Source organism: Agelaius phoeniceus, chromosome 3, assembly GCF_051311805.1.
Source record: "Agelaius phoeniceus isolate bAgePho1 chromosome 3, bAgePho1.hap1, whole genome shotgun sequence".
NCBI lineage: Eukaryota > Metazoa > Chordata > Aves > Passeriformes > Icteridae > Agelaius > Agelaius phoeniceus.
Genome location: NC_135267.1, coordinates 71,125,799 through 71,142,667, shown reverse-complemented (window position 1 = coordinate 71,142,667; position 16,869 = coordinate 71,125,799). Strand labels below are relative to the sequence as shown.

Below are 16,869 nucleotides of genomic sequence, written 5' to 3'. Positions count from 1 at the left end.
CCAAAGGCTGAAACACAGCATATCCTAGTTATTTGTGGGAATGGCAGTTTGTCCCCATTCATCAGCTCCAGAATCCTGGTCAAAACCCCCATTAAGTTACTGCAGTCCCATCTGCTTTGCCACAAAGCAGCAGGGAAGCTCACTCACTGCATTCCACTGCCAGCTGAGCCTTTTGTGTGTCAAGCAAAACTCCAGTCTCATCAGTATCATCAATATGTACATTTGTAGGACGCAATACACTGACCTTTCACCAATTTTACTGCCATGCTGTCCTAAACTTATAAATAAGATAAAGGACAGACTTCAATTAGACTAGGATTTAAACAAAGAAAGTGATTCAATCAGCTCATAAACAATCTCCTGCCACATCCCAGCTGGGCACTCAGGTTCTGGAGGTAATATTTCATTCATACAGACAGGGTAAGCAGGAGTCTTCTCACAACTGTATTCCCTATATCCATACCTGTTTCACATCCTGTTGGCTTTTTTTTGTTTTTGTTGTTGGCTTTTTTTGTTAGTTTTGGGGCTTTTTGTTTTGTTTTTTGTTTTTTTCCTTCCCAGCAAATTCTCCAAGGAATACATTATTAAATACTACACAAAAGCCCCCAGTTTGCATTTAACCATAGGTTAAACTGATGCATTGTGACACTGCCATGGAGGGACCATTATCCTTTAGTAATCATCTGTCATTCTTAATCATATGCAGGCAAGTTAAAAATCTAATATGTTGTGACAAAACTGTACTAGTGGATAACTGCAGACTAAGCTGTTTGTCAGCCTGGTACAACACACTGGTCAGGATGCTGAGCTTCAGAAAGCCACACTGAATTTTCACCATGAGGAAGGTTATTTGCAAGTTAAAAAGTGAGTTAAGTTGGGGTTTTCAAACACCCTTCAGATGGAAAGGTAACCAAACCATCCAATTAAGCCATAATGAAGCCACCCCTACTTTCAGTAGCTTCCACTATTTCTACTATTTTCTATTATTAGAAGATTGGTAAACATCATTAATAATCTTATCAGTAAGTGTTTTCATGTGTGCTGGAAGATCTGAACAGATGCATTCAAGAAAACATTTAACTTACCTCTGGAATAGCTCTAGGAAGTATTTTGTCTTTTCTTTAAACATTGAAGGAATTGTTCTTCATTCCTGGAAAACCTGGGAATCTACAGATTTTTGTAGCAAAAAACCCATGAACTGCAGTTACACAGAATCTTTTCTTCAACCAGAGACCGATATGACTACCAGTCCCAGCCTACCAGAATAATAATAAAAATAATAATAAAATATAACATCATAGTTTCCATTATCTCTTTAACCTCAAACAAAATGTAAAAATACATCTGAAATCGACTTGCTCCTGAGGCAAGTCTAGCAACAGTTAGAAAAAGGACAGAGTAGGTGAATTAGACCCAGGTCAGCAGGAGAAAACCCTGTCTTACAGAAAGATACCATTAAGTCTCTGGGGTTAGAAGAAGGAAACCAAAACTTCAGTATTTTCAGCATCCAAAATACTTGTGAACTTTGAAGTGGAAAAACATGATAGACACAGGAAGAATATCCTCAAGTGGATAATGCTAAATATGTCATCAAAAATTGACATTCTTGGCCAGACTGATTAAAATAAGAAACTCAACACCACTGATCATTTTCAGAGGCCAAAGATTTAGCAAGATTCACTGAGAAAGCAAACAGATAGAGGAATAGAGAACTCTGGAGTGCCAGCACACAGAGACCACCCAAGCACCACCAGCATAGCTGGCTATTCAAGGCCCACCAGTTAACAAAAGGTGTGAAGAAAACTTGAGGGAACTTCAGCAGACACCCATCCTCAAACAGTTCTGTTGGGAGTTCTCAGCAAAGGCAACCCTTTTTCTCTGCTGTTAAACACTGCTTTAAAGCTGGGGCTCTCACCCTGGTACTTGCCTGAGCCGTGCCACAGCCAGGAGCTCCATTGATTCAGGTCCTGGCCAACTTCCCAGTGTGGCTGTGGGCCTGTCTCACCACAGTGCACTTGGTTGGCAATCACAGATCCTGGTCACTATGCCCAAACCTGATTATGATCTATGATCCTGACTCAGTTTCCCAGCTTGACATCAGACCTACCCTTTCCACTGCAGATTTGCTTGGTGTTCTGGCCCCTGGCTGAACCCAGCTACCCTCACTGGCACTGTCAGCCTCACTTGGGGTACAGTGGGACTGGTCCATGACTGGAAAGGCCACAGCTACTACTGGCCTCCCCTCCCTGAGGGAACAGCTTTACCCTTGCTGCACACTGGCATTGAGCTACACAGTTGAATTTAACAGAAGCATTAGATGAGAAACAAAACATCATGCTAGAGTTTTTAAAAGTTCCTCATTTCTAGGGACTGGAATGCTGAAGTTGCGCAAACTTTGAAGTTTTGCAAACTGCCACATCTACACCACTGACATGGATCTGCTGAAGCTTCCCCTCGTTTAGTGCTATCTACTCCCAGATATGATACCTGAGGCTAAAAAACTCACTCCACTGTAGTACTGTTTCTCTCTTTGTGCTACAGACTGCTCAGAGGCTCACACAACAACACTAGAAGTTCTGCTGACGTATATTTTCCTTAGCATCTTTGTCATTACTGATTGATTTGCATAGCATTAGTTGAGTAGTATTTAGGAAGTTAACAATCATCATAATGCAAGAAGAAACATACATTAAAAAAAATAAAAATCAATGCATACAGTCCAATTCCATGTGCAGTCCCCAGAAAAGATCACCAACAATCTCCTGCTGTAACTCCAAATGCCACCCTTTGGATCCCATAATATTCTCCTTGCAAAGCACCCTATCACCCAGAAACCCAGTACCATTTGAGCATAGGGATAAATTCTACCCCTTTTTATTCTCCTCTTTGTTCTATATTTTCACTGTTAAAAGTCTGAAGTATGGGATAACTGAATTATGCTTACTTGACCAAAGGTTAACAAGAATTTACAACCAGCAAAAAGATTCAGCCAAAACAATCTGAATTGAAGGCCCTATATTCTTCAAGCACTCTCATATATATTTGTTTTGAAGTATCCTACTGCTTCCAGAATACAAAGCCCCAAAAGCAGTTTTTTTCCGAGTGTGATGCTGCATCTTGGAAGAGAATTACCATATGAGTTAGCTAAAACCCAGAACACAACAAGAAAATATATTTGAGACACCGTATATCACTTCCTTCTGCAAGCACAACATTATTTTGTAGAGAAAATAAAAACCAACCATTTTTATTGACTGTACTGCAGATACCTGTACAGAGTGTAAACTTTAATATTTCACCAGATATGTGAATACTTCTGGAGAAAGAGTTATTAAGCACCTTCATTTCAACAAATTTTTGATATTTACAGTAAGACATACCTGATTAAGTGTATGAATAGAATGAATTAAGAGTTATAAAAAGTTATACAAAAAGATCTTTAAAATGTTTATATGTTTTGTTATTTTATGATAAATATACAATTAAAGAGGAAGACGTCACACAGTTAAGACCCAGAATTGGCTCTGTTTAAAACTGTCACCATTGTGTCTGAAGAGAGAGTGAGGAAATGGGGATGGTTAGCTTACTGCTCTGATCATGACACACAGTGAAATGTGCTCTGGCAGAAGCCTCACAAGCCTGTTTTGCTCTGCTACAGGTTGGTTTGCAGGCAAGCTTCCTTCCCAACACAGTGGGGAAACCAAACTTCACCTCCAGATTTGTTCTGCTAATTTGACGTATAAGAGTGCATTTAGATTTTCCCTCTCCAAACTTACTGGTGATGACGAAAACATCAACTTGACTTTGATTTTCAGATCACCATTTTTGCTGTTACTGAACACTGGCACATAAATGGGGCATCAGCATCTCTTCTTCTTTTAAGCACCAAACCAGAGGTGAGCTTTTTGAAAATCAGATTTTAACTGCCATGGTTTCTTATGGTCCATAAAAAGGCATGGCATGGTTTGCTAAAGAAGAAAGATTACTAAGATAGAATTCAGAGACCACTTTGAGGCTTATAGGATCAAACATAGAAATACTATTTTAAAACCTCTCAGAAAACAAATGTGACTATCTCTTTAAAACCCCTTGTCTCCCAATGAATCAACATCCATTCTTTGATGACCTATCAGCAATTATTCAAAATATGTAAATTTTGTTTAGTGGATTTTAGGGAACTACTCAGGAATCCACCTCAAACAGAAGAAAGATAAATCTCTTAAAATCTAACAGAAACTTCAAATATATCCACTAAACTGCGTTGATTATCTATAACAAATCATGTGCTATAGAAAAGGATCACATGAGCCAGGGTGAGAATTATAATCCTTACAACACATGGATAAAATACTTCTGTAGTACAGAAGTCAAAAGTTGAGATTCAGGTTTTTGAAGTGGAAGGACTGGTAGTGAGACGGAATGTGGTTGGGCAGTAAATATGTGCTATTGCTGGGTATTCCCCCTCATCTGTTCAACCTTGTGACCCCCCTGATTATTTCTCAGCTAGAGATAATCCCAGCCACAAATATGATGGGCCAACCATATCACTTCTGCAGAAAACTGCTGCTCACTCCAAGGTACAATTTAGTCTCAGGATTTGAGTAGTTCCATTCTCGTTACTCTGTTCTGTGTTTATTTACTTCAATTTTGCCAAGAGACACATCCTCCTTGTCTGGAGCAGATGCAACTATGGCCTCCACATTTACATTTAAAAACAAAGAGATAATTTTAGAAGAAATAAGGTGAATTTGGATCCAATATGGGCAGCTCTGTCTTACTTAACAGCTACAAAAAACAGCCTCTGTGTGTGCGTGTGTGTCTGCATATGTGCATAGTGGCTTGCTGTCAGCAGCATGGAGCACTTATCTTTAGGGCCTAATTGTGTTGATAGGAGTGAATTGTTTACAGCACATTTCCAAAAGGTGTCTGCTGCTCTAAAGCTTATTTTAATGCTCAGTTTCTTTCTATACAATCTACTCCAACTGTGTTGTCAGGGCAGCGGCAAGTGCGGCCTCCTGGGGTAGCCAAGCAGAGGTGAGTACAACCACCATTATTCACAGTACAGTAGTTATGTCCTGGAAAAGAAACAGAGATGCAAAACCTTAGAGAAAAGCAAATGCACACCCACAATAAAATCTGAAAAAGACATGCTCAGGAGACGTTAAGATTTATGGCTATGCTAGGGAAACAAGCCATAATGAGATTAGGAGTAGAAGAAAACTTTGCTTTGGGGAGATAAGAGTCACCGTACCCCTTGTGTCAACTTGACATTCACATGAAAGAAAGATCAAGATATCAGAGTGAAAGAGGCAGCATGAATCAAGTGGGCTGTTCCTAAAATACCCCTCATAAACTGACCACATGGTCACAGATATTAGAATGAAAGAAAGTGAGTGAGTAAATAGAGAAGAGCAATGTGGGGACAAAGTCCAAAATGCTACAGAACATCATCCTCAGATACCAATCGTACAAAGACAGAGGAATGATCCATGAAAACAAACACAAATGAATTGGGTGGTTGGGAAAGTGTTAACATTAAAGAGTGAAATGAAAGAGAAGCCAGAGCCAGAAGTAATGGATCAGAGAGGAAAGGCATCCATCCAGAAAACCACTTGAAACAGACGTAAGACAGAGAAAGAAATTACACCAAGATTCTGAATATTATAGGTATAAGCATATACTCTCAGAGCACACAATATTGTTAAATTTTACACTCCCTACCAAAATGGATCAGTGAATTAACTAGTAATAACAATATAACTGATTTCTTAATTATGACATTTGTATCTATTTTTAAGCCCTGAGCCAAAACCTCCACTAAATTGTTTTTTACTGCATATACTGAGTAATTTGAAGAGAAACTATCCTAAGGGGTTTTTATAGTCCCAAAGTAAAAATAGTACAACTCCTATAATTCCAGCCATATTGTAATAAAAAACAGCAAATGCTTTCTCTTGCGATTTGCTAAGAGCAACATAACTGCACAGTGATACTTCTTCATAAAAACAAGTTATATTTCAAGGGTATCAGTTTCCTCTCTTCCTCTTTTCAATAGCCTATCTGGAAAACTTCACATTCAACAGAGCAGAAGGGCCAGCTCAGTCCAGCCACTCTACCACCTGCTGTTTTCTGAACATTCCATTTTGAAAAACACTGGATCTTATTAAGGACATCTGGAAGACCATAATATTTCAGTAGTTTAAACTTAATCAGTGAATAAGGCCCTAGCCACGAATATAGCATTCAGTTTAGAAGATGATACATTAGCATTTCTGCCAGGTCAGATGCCCACCTTAATCATACACATCCTTTGACAAAGGGTAGAACAGGCCCCTTCTGCCCCTCCAGTCCTGGTTTCACGTGGGAACAACAACTGCTTTTATGGAAAAGAAACTTTTAATTTCTTACTAAATAGAAATCTAAGCACTAACCTAAATCTTCACTACCCAAATCGGTTCACAGCTTGTAAATGGGAGCTGCTACTAAGCTCATTTATACAGTAAAGTGTTACACAGCTGTAAAAACTCAAGAATCATCTGGATTACCTCCTGGGCACTGAGCAAAGGCTGTGGTGATTCCATACAGTCGTGAGCGCTTGTGAGGCTGGAAGTTATCATTTTCTAATGAAATGGTGCGATCCACTGCTACAACAGCATCCCTGCCATGTGCAGAAGAAAATATACAGAAGTGAGATGAAGGTGAAAGTATAGGGGAAAACAAAACAACACAAAAGAAAGCCCCCCCCCAAACCAACAAAACCCCCAACCAACCAGACAAAAAAACAAAACAGAATGTGGAGAAAAATTTGAAGTTGCTTTTTTTTTACAATTAGGAAGAGATACCAGAAGTAAAATCCCCCAGGACATCACCTTTCCTGGACAAACCTAGTATGTTATGACCGTCACTCTAGGCAGAAATTTATCAGGGAGACACCTTAATAATTTTGAAGGTATTTCCAGTACAGCACAATGTACCTCTACAGGAGGGATGCATGTGTTAGTAGTTTTGGCACACTTTTCACATTCTGCTCCTCTGACAAGTATTGTGGTATAGCTGACATTGCAGCTATTAAGCATAACAATTATGGAAAACAATGAGTTTTAGGTGGAGCCTGATCTCCAGAAGGAATATAGCTAGTCATAAGCAATCCTTCCTTCCTAAGTATAAAAGGTTAGTCAAATGACAGACCTGTAGCATACGGTTCTTCAAGCCTGTTCTAGAATAGAAACTAACATCTGGGAAATTCTCCCACAGTAATAGCTACTGCTTCTGCAATTGATAGAGGCATTTGGGTAAGTTTTCTGATAGAGCCCATAAAACCATTTATATCAAGTAAAAATATTTATTTTGAAATGCAGGGACTGGATTTTTTTTTTCAGAAGTTAAAGTAAACCTCTAAGTCTTGTTCATATGGCAACATTTTAGAGCATTTGCAATAAAGTGTCATCAAGATAGTGAACACTTTTTTTCCCTTAGTTTTGATTGAACATTCATATAATAAAGGGCATAGAAAGCTGAGAGTGATGAAATATCTGCCCTCTACAATGCAGCTGCTGTAAGAGAAACAAGTTACTGCCCACTCCTTTCCCAAGAATGTTCAGTGTTAAAAGCATTTTCTTCAAGGACAAATCACTATGCTAAAAAGCGAAAACTCAGTTAACTGGCAGCATCAATAGGTCAGCTCTACATATCCACTCCACCCTGCATCAGCTATTGCCAGGAAAGCAACAAAACAGGAATGTGTGAGAGGTCAGGCATGAGAAATGCAGTATATACTTCAGTTTCTACCAGGGAGAAAAAAAAAAATTATAAAAGTACTCCATAATCTCTTTAGCAGATAACGTACCTTCTCCAGTCTGTATAGTATAAATTCTTCCCATAGCTTGTAACACCAAAAGGATACTGAATCCCTTCAACAATCTTTCGTCTACCAAGCTGATTAGGGTTCATGCATTCCAGCCTCTTGGTACCTGGATGTAGTGAAACAATTAAGCCTTTGAATCAGAACAAGAGAGCTCTCATCAGGGATGAAAGACAAGCACAAATATGCAAGCATGAACAGCGTGGAAAGTCCTGGAAATCTTTCAGTGCGCTGCTTAGTCAAAGCCTTCCTCCGTGTCACATGTGTGCATGTGCCAAAAACTGAATGGATAAATACTCCAGTGCTAATGCTACTCAGCACATCACTGAAGTTAAAGAAACACAGATGTCCCATGCAGCCATGGCCAATGCTCACAAGCTGAGATTCCTGCTATGGATTCCAGAATCCTCGGGTTGGTGTGGAAGCTGACAGAAGGCTTCCTCCATTCTGGAGGGATACTTCAACCATTTACTTGGTTCCCCTCCTCTGGAAGACATTTTTGAGAAGTTTGGTGAGCATGTTCCTGAAATACTTGTTGGGTTGGGCATGAAGGTGAGACTGCAGGAAGAACATCTAACTCATAGATGCAAATAGGGTGCAAAAAGGTCTAGCTGCAAAGCCACTGCAGGCTGGGAACACTGCTAATGAATGTAAACTGCTAATGAATGTAAACACCTGGAGGTTTTTCCTAAGTAAAGTGTTTCAGAATTAGACAAAAAAGGAGAAGATGCAAATGTGAGAACAAGACTGGAAGAGAGAGAAAGTAACTAGAGATAGCAGAAGGTTGAAGGTTGGAGAAAGTGTTTTACAGTGAGAAAGAGAGCCTGGCCATTTTAATTCATCCAAAATTTGAAAGGTGACCTGAAGTGTAAAAGCACCTCCACAGGAAGGCATCCCTGCCAGAGTCTACAGGGCGAAAGACAGCAAGATCCCAAAAGATAAAAATTAAATGACAATTAAAAGCACACTTCCCCTCTACTCACTGTCACAAAACTAACAATGGGTTTGTGGCAGAACTTTGATCCCTTGATCTTTTGTGTGCATTGCTTTTTCAAGACTTGCTTCAGTCAAATATAAGCCAGACTTGGCCTCAGGTTACAGGCCTTAAAACAATAGTGCCAGGATGACATTCTGGAAGGCAGATTAGATAAATCTATGGTTTTCCCTAGTCTTAAACTAAGAACTTCTACAAAGCCCTAAGCACTACGTAAAAAAAATAGCCACATACAAGACATAAAGACATGTATGTTAGAAAGTTATGTGATCAGAATTGAAATCCTTCAGCTTGCACACACTCTCATGTGAACAGCAATGAATAAATTATTAAAGCCAGAAGCTATGACTGTGCATAATTTCAGGATTGGATATGCTTACACTACTACTATTACAAAGAAATATTTTAGCCCTCCTTTACCTGCATCTACCCAGCACAGCATTGAGGAATAAGGATCAAATGTCAGTCCATTTGGTAACCCAAGATCATCTTTAACAAGAATTCTTCTATTTGTGCCATCCATGTATGAAGTTTCAATTTTAGGAGCTTCTCTGTTCCAGTCAGTCCAGTACAAGTTTCTTAGGAAGAAGAAAAAGGCTAGAGTTAAGACAGGGACTTATCTCAAAAGATTGGTGTAATTAAGAAAGTGCTAAGAACACATAACTAACATACAGCCCCTAAATATTTAAATAAGAAGGGCCATATTGCACTTTGATATAGAAGTCAAAAAAGTGTAGTAAAAGCGTAGCAAAAATACTTCCCTCAAAAACAAAAGGAGCAAGCACTGACATAGGAAGAAATGCTTTCCTTCCATTGTTTAGCTTATGATCAAAATGCCAGCCAAAAAGACTTGAAACATTTCTGAGGGCCGTTCAAAATGTACATCCACATTTCAAGTTCTTCATCTCACTTCCCATCATGTCTGCTCAGGCTAAAGAAAGAATATTTGGCATACATTTGGGACCCATTTGAAACAATATTTTTCTTTTCAGTGTACCAAGTAAGCAACAATGGAATCAGAATAGTTTATCCTCAGCAGAGATCCCCAGAGAGGGCCACTAACTCTCTGATGTTTTACTATTAATAGCCATTTTTTAATGGTAGGATGTTTTTCCCTGGGATGTACGTTCTGTGCCTAAGAATATGCACGGCTCCTCAATGGCGTCTTTGTTGTTTACTCCTTAACACTCACACAATTTACTATAAGATGGAAGTCCCTGATGCTTGACCTGAACCCAGAGCCTTACTCCATCACTCATCACCATCCTCACTCCATTATTTAATGACCTGGGTTCTGCATGGAACACAGGTCATTAAATAACCAGATAAATAAAATCAAGCTTTGCACATGTTTCTTGACAACACATCCATACCCTCTCACAGGATCCACAACAATTGCTCTGGGGTTCACCAAACCAGTGTCGAAAAGGATGCGACGCTGCCGCCCGTCCAGCCTGGCCACTTCTATTCTATCCAGCTGAGAGTCAGTCCAGAAGATGTTGCGACCTAGATGATCTACAGCTATCCCTTCAGGGCTTCCCAAGTCTGCAGGAGAACAGAGAAAAACATTCCTAGGTATTATATTTATTCCCAATACACTCTGTCAGCCTCAATGCTGCATAAGGATAACCTTTAGAAGAAATAAGTTTTCTTCAGCGTTCTGGCTATGGTCCAACAAAAGCTACTTTATATCAATTGGAAGAGGAGCATGCATTTTACCTGAAAGTTTAAATACACAAAACTATCATAAAGACATAAAATGAGAAGTTCCATGCGGAACAAACTTGCCACACAAAGAAATTGTACTTGGAGGGGCAAACATAGGAGTTTATAACAGAGAAAGGAACAGCAGATGCTGTCAAAATCTTATTCTACCATACTTAGAAGGCCATAAAATGGATTTTATAACCCTTAATATTTCTCCTTCTTTAGTACCAGCATACATGACACCCCTCTGACAACTGAATTTATGCTAAGTGATGCAGCAATTAAACAAATCAAACTCTAAACACTAGAGACAATGTTATTAACTAACTGATGCAATCTAGCTCCAGTTCTTTGTTTTTGCAGAGCTATTCTTTTTGGAACACATTTTAGCACAGTATGAGCACAGTTTTTCTTGGACAGTTAGTTGTTCCAAAAGCAACAGGAAATAGCAGATAATGACCTTACTGCTCTAGCATCAGTAATTTCTAACTTGGATGCAGGATGCAGAAAAAAATTATAAAGCTTAATTCAGCCACTATGAGAAACTGCTCTGTTTTTTTCAAGGTTCCATTGAAAAAGAGCAGGCAGGCTGTGAGGAATTTAAGGAAGTCAAAGACAAGTTTAAAAAAAAGAAGAAAGTCTATTTTCATTCAATTTCACTTCCAAAAAAAAGCAAAGAATTTTACATGGTCACTTCCCAAAAGAGGCAAAGTGACCCTTTATACCAGCCAGCTGTTTAAAAAAAAAGCACCTTTCAAATGCTGATCTACACACTGAATGGAATGTAGCCCATTAGCCTTCTTTTAATTCTTAGGTTTATTCACTGACAGCCATTAAACAAACATTATGTGACACAAGCAACCTTTCTGGAGAAAAGGCACTTGGCCCAGAGCATCGGAACCTAGGGCTCTCTAGACTTCGCTACTGTGATGTTGCTGTGAGTAACAGTTGCACAATAGTTCAAGCATCCTCTGCTCTCCCACTCAAGTGGATTGCACTTTATCTGCACACATGACATTTTAAGTTTATATTAATTGCTGAAGAAGTGGAAAGGAACAAACAAGATGTATCTTTGGTTCTGACTCACAGCTCATGGCCAGAGGGGGAAGGGTGACCAGCAAGAAAGTAAATTTTAATCAGGCATTTCTTTACTTCTCCTGAGGGCTCTTGGGCACACTTTAACTCAGTTATACTGACTTCACATTGATGGTCTTTATTTCTCTAAGTGCTTCTGTGGAGCTAAACCTATCAGCCACAAGAAACCACCTCACATATACTTCAGACCCTCAAATGATCCTACTTCTTTCCTTGCTAATAGCAGAGTCTGCTGAGGGTGGCCTCATTTTGAGTACAACAGTCCCCAGTGTCTGGGATCAGAAAATTACTGACTAAATGGTAATGGAGGAGCTCCCAGACTCTTTTAGGAAACAGGAGACAGTAGCAGGCAAAAGATTTGCTGTCACTGATTCCCAGGAGCCCCTGCTCCCTGAGTAGTTTCCTTGTTTCAATTTCCTTATGTCAGCTATATGTAGGAGATTTAGAGAAGTCTTAAAGTAAATGTCTCTTCTGTGTGGTTGATAATGAGCCAGAAAAAAACTATCCCCCATGAGGGAGGGGTAAGGGAATATTTCAAAGCTTCATTTATCACCAGTGTTTCCAGAGGCACAAATATGTTCCTGCTATATTGTCATCAAGCCTGATACAGTCACAGGCTCTGTCCCTGAGGGCACGTTTGTACAGACATGCACAGCTGATAAGACTTTAAGCAATTACTGCAAAGGAAAGCTCTGCTTCCTAACCTGCTGCCACAGCTGCAGAGCTGAGAAAGCCTCCACAGCTGCAGGGATAAAGGAGAACTGGATGGGGCTCCACAATTAAACAGTGTTTCTGCAAAGCAGCACAACTTGGATCACAAGAGCTAAAAAAACCAAGCAAAAATGTAGTACATTCCACAGAAATACTCATTAACTGAAGAAAGCAGCTGGAGCTCACAGGAGGAAGAAGGCAAAGATCAAAACAAAACAAAAAAATTCTCATAAGTCTTCTGAGGGGGAGGCATTTTCCTATTTCATGAAATTTGCAAGTTTCAGTTTTGGCCTGCATAGAAGATATGCATTTGAATGCGGAATATCAATACTTTTTGATCTGAATCCTTATTGAAATGTCCATTAACATACAAAAACTAAAGTGCAACATCTCTCCTGGTCTCTTCAAGAAAAGTATCCACATCCTATGCAACCAACAGAACAACAGAATTCGTGAGAAAGCTTCATACACACAATATATTTTGTAGCAGATAAAACTCATGAGGTTTCCATGTGGCATTGAAACATCTTGAATTACCTTAAATAATCAATCAAATTTAGCTGAAAACCTTCACAAATAATTTTCAACATTTTACACCAGAATTTTAATTCCTACACACACTCTCATTAGACAGACATCCATATCCATATAAAGTTGTTTGCAATAGTACCTTTCCTCATTTTTAAAAGTGCAGATTCTGAAACAAAAATCATTAAAGCAAAAATCTCTTCCCTGCAGAGTTTCTAAGTTGCACAGGCAAGCATAGGATTGCACTGCCGGTTAGAGTCCCTTTCATATTAAATACTTTGGGAAGGAAAAAGAAGTCTTACAAAATACCTCAGCCATCAAGTGGTATAGAAATATGAAGCTCCATAACTGCTGGAATGGTTAGGGATGGCCTTAAGCTCTCCCTTTTTCCTTCCTAGGACAATGCTAGGATCCAAGCCATCCCCATCTATCTGCTGTCCCTAAGAGCCTGACTGGAATCTCACAAACTGACTATTCCAAAGCACAAAGTCTGGATGTGTAGAGAATCAGTGTCTAAAGAAAACGAAATCAAATTAATTGCAGACCTTTATAACTGGCTGATCATTTTTCTAAAATAATTTCATATGTTTTTTAACAATGTCTGCAAAGAATTCAAAGCAAAGGTGACCTCTTCCAGTACCTTGACTTCACAGGTGTTCTAGGATCTTGAGGACACTAGTTTTTAAAATGTGCCTCCAGCAACTTTTGCTGTTGTTTTTTCTTCATTAAAAAAACACCTCCCCCCAACCACTCACTTTTTTCTCTAAACCTGTCCTTCCCCTTAGCCCTTTCCACTCAATAACAGGGTTTAACATCCAAGATGCATGGGCTTGCACTTACCCCTAATGAAAATGAACATGGACTACAGTGAGCAGGAGTCTTGAAGGAAAGAATGCAAGAACAAGACAAAAACTGGATAAGCACTAACTCCACAATACCCTCTAGTCTAATTCTCAACTCCTTGAACAACTACAAAGGGTAAAAACCAAACAAGGTGGCTTTACTCACTTTCCATGCTCACTTGAGTAGCAGGTATGGGAAAACCACAGCTGAAATGATTTCTAAGAATTTTTCAGCTGTTTGATCCCCAAGCCAAGGAAGAGAGAGCAGGAGTTCTTTTCAGCCTCCATGCTCACCAGCCCTTTCTCAGCAGAGCAGGCAGCTAACAGGTAGAGTTCAGGAGAGAAAAATAATACTACATGTCATAAAATCTCAGCTATCCAGCACCTACCTAGCTTGCCAGAACAAAAATCAAAGACACTGTCTGATGATATTCCATGTTAATGAATAAACCAAACTCTTAGTCAGCTCAGGCAACACCTAGGAAGTACATATTACTAAATTCAAGTCCAATACCGTTCCTAGAGAAAGAATTTTCTGCAGTTACCTGTTTTGATTATGGTTGTTGGCTCCCCACCATGCAGGCTGGCCCTGCTGATCGAGGGGCCACTGATGTCTGTCCAATAAACCATCTTGTCCATGCAGTCATAAGCAACTCCAATAACAACTCTGTCCTGTTGGACAACAGGCAAATTAGATCAGCTTAGGATAAACAACAGTTACTCAGCAGCAGCATTAATTAATGCTTTTAAGTCTCAAGCCTGAAAAAAAAACTTCTTGAGGAAAGGTGGGAAATGGGGAGGAAAGGGCAAGTAAATAATTGGGCAACATTGTCAAATATCTTTAAAAAATACTTCAAGTTAAGGTCCCTTTTAACTATCAGACAGCATTCACCATTATTTCAAAGAAGCATTGGAGATACACTGAAAAGTTTGTTTGACATCTACAGCTTCACCTGCATACCCATCTAAAAAAAGTTCAAGTTGACATTTTACTGTGTCACCCCTTCCTGTACCTTTTTCCTCTCATTCTTTCCCTTTAAGGGGGAATAATGATTTCCATCAAATCTGGCTTGCACTAACATCAAAGTCATGCATTATGGCTGTGCTTCCTATGTAGCACCATTGGACTCAAAAAGTTCTAGCAAAGTAAGGGTTTAAAATCAAAGTTAGCTTAAATAAGTACTACATAAATCATTGTGGTGGAAACAATATTCTAAGTAACAAGAAACATTTATATGCAGTTTTTCAGGCAGAAAGAAGGTAGGACTAGAGTTTGAGTTTAGAGTTCAAACTCCCTTCCCCAGGCAAATCAAAGGGACTATCAGGGTAAAGCAACAACTGCACATGGATTCCCAAGTCTGTCACTGCTGCTGCTTTTTATACACAGCTTCTTAGAAAGAGGTCCCAAACCCATGAATTAAACCAGATGCACTTATTCATCACTGTACATAAATTCTGTGGGTTGCAAAACAGTATAAACACCTCTGGTACCACTTTGCAAATACACAACACAGACAACACAAAGTCAACAGTGCTAGCACAGACCTAAAGTTTCTTTTCAATCCAAAGTTTCAAGAAAGAATTGCAACTTAGGCCTTGGAAGTTCTTTTGCCAACATACTTCTAAGTAATTAATTTAAGTTAGATCAAGTAAATAATGAGACTAGGTAACAAGTATTCAGAATCATGTCAACTTCAGCCTTATTACACCATTTTTTATACTGCTTTTAAATTTTTTTAATGTTACTGCAGCAGAACTTTACATAAGGGACAAAACCGTGATTTTGACCTTACCTCACAGCAATTTATGGTGCTATTTAATGAAGTGAATCTGTGCAATTTAGCCAGTATTTGATTTACTAACTACTCGGTATAATATATAAGGAAAAAAAGAAAGAGATCAGTATGTTACTTTATATTGCCATTTATTATAAATAAAGCAACACTGGAATGAAAAAAATCCTAGGCCTTGGGCAAAACAAATGAATGCGATGAAACTGCCAGTGAAAAGGGCTTGCATGTGACACAGGTGGTGGAAAAGAGAGATTCTCAGCATCAGGAATTCATTTTCTAGGAAAAAAGATCTCAAGATGGTAGTAACAAGCACGGGAAAAAGATCTACCACCCACTGGGCTTACACATGGGGAAGGAAGCAAGAAAAAAAGGAAAGAAAAATATATGTGTAGCCAAGAAGTGGAGACAACTGACTGAAAAAAGCCAGGAATAGATTAAGACTTAGGAAAAAACTTTGACCAAGTAGGAATGGAAGAAAGAGCCTTCTCCACCTACTGATACTGTAGGTCTCCTAAACTTTTATATGGGAGTCAGAAAGTCAATAGAAGTATGAATAAACAGTAGTTTATATGAAGGCATGTGAGATTAGATTTTTGTCTTGTCATCTTGTCATCTAAATTGTTAGCCATTCTTTAAAAGGAAATTATTTTTTTCTATACCTTAGGTTTAAGATTTTTAACTAGTCAGATCAGGAAATTTCAGTATCAAATTGGCAGGATACTGAAATTTTAATGAAGAGTAAAAATTGTGTTTTCAACTTATATTATTGAGGTATGCAGACAAACAGTAGCTTTCATCTTTGTCAGGAAATTTTCTAAAAAATATGGACTTAGTATAGTAAATTACTTACTGGAATATGCAAGAGTGCTTTTGCACCATTTTTCTTCATATTGTTTCCCTCTAGTGGAACATGTTCAATTTTACCACTTTGGGCAAAAAGCAAGTGCGTTCCTGGCGGCAGAGGTACCGTGTCTGGTCGAACAGAGGGCCCAACAACAACAGGGGGAGCGGCTGTGCTCAGACCTTGTTAACAGAGAAGGAAACAGATGGGCAAAAAATTAGTCTGTACAGCACAACAAGGTTCCTTATTATTTGCAGAGACACAATTACAGTCAGACTTCTAAGAAGGAAACAGCCCTATAAGCAGACATTAATAACTATAATCAGATGCAGAAAGCTTCTGAAATTTTCCCCTTGGCTGACAGAGAAGGAGCAATTGACATAATAGGTCTTTTCATGTTTGCCTCTGTAATTGCTCTTTGCTTCAAATGTTTAGAAAAATCTATCTTATTTTGCAGCTGAAGTAAGGAAGACGTAGGAAGAAACATCCTTCATTTC

The 16,869-nt window shown here is 38.9% G+C and overlaps 1 protein-coding gene across 1 annotated transcript in view; it reads right to left on the bottom strand.

Moving 5' to 3' along the window:
- Window positions 1–3,214: 3,214 nt before the first annotated feature.
- The window catches only part of NID1 (nidogen 1), a 43,386-nt gene continuing 29,731 nt past the window's right edge, over window positions 3,215–16,869 (bottom strand). The window contains exons 14-20 of the mRNA XM_054629504.2: window positions 16,382–16,554; window positions 14,284–14,410; window positions 10,229–10,400; window positions 9,276–9,433; window positions 7,847–7,970; window positions 6,546–6,658; window positions 3,215–5,075 (exon numbers count right to left, since the gene is read on the bottom strand). Of these exons, the coding sequence (XP_054485479.2) occupies window positions 4,954–5,075; window positions 6,546–6,658; window positions 7,847–7,970; window positions 9,276–9,433; window positions 10,229–10,400; window positions 14,284–14,410; window positions 16,382–16,554 (989 nt within the window). The 3' untranslated portion in view covers window positions 3,215–4,953. The remainder of the gene's footprint in view (window positions 5,076–6,545; window positions 6,659–7,846; window positions 7,971–9,275; window positions 9,434–10,228; window positions 10,401–14,283; window positions 14,411–16,381; window positions 16,555–16,869) is intronic.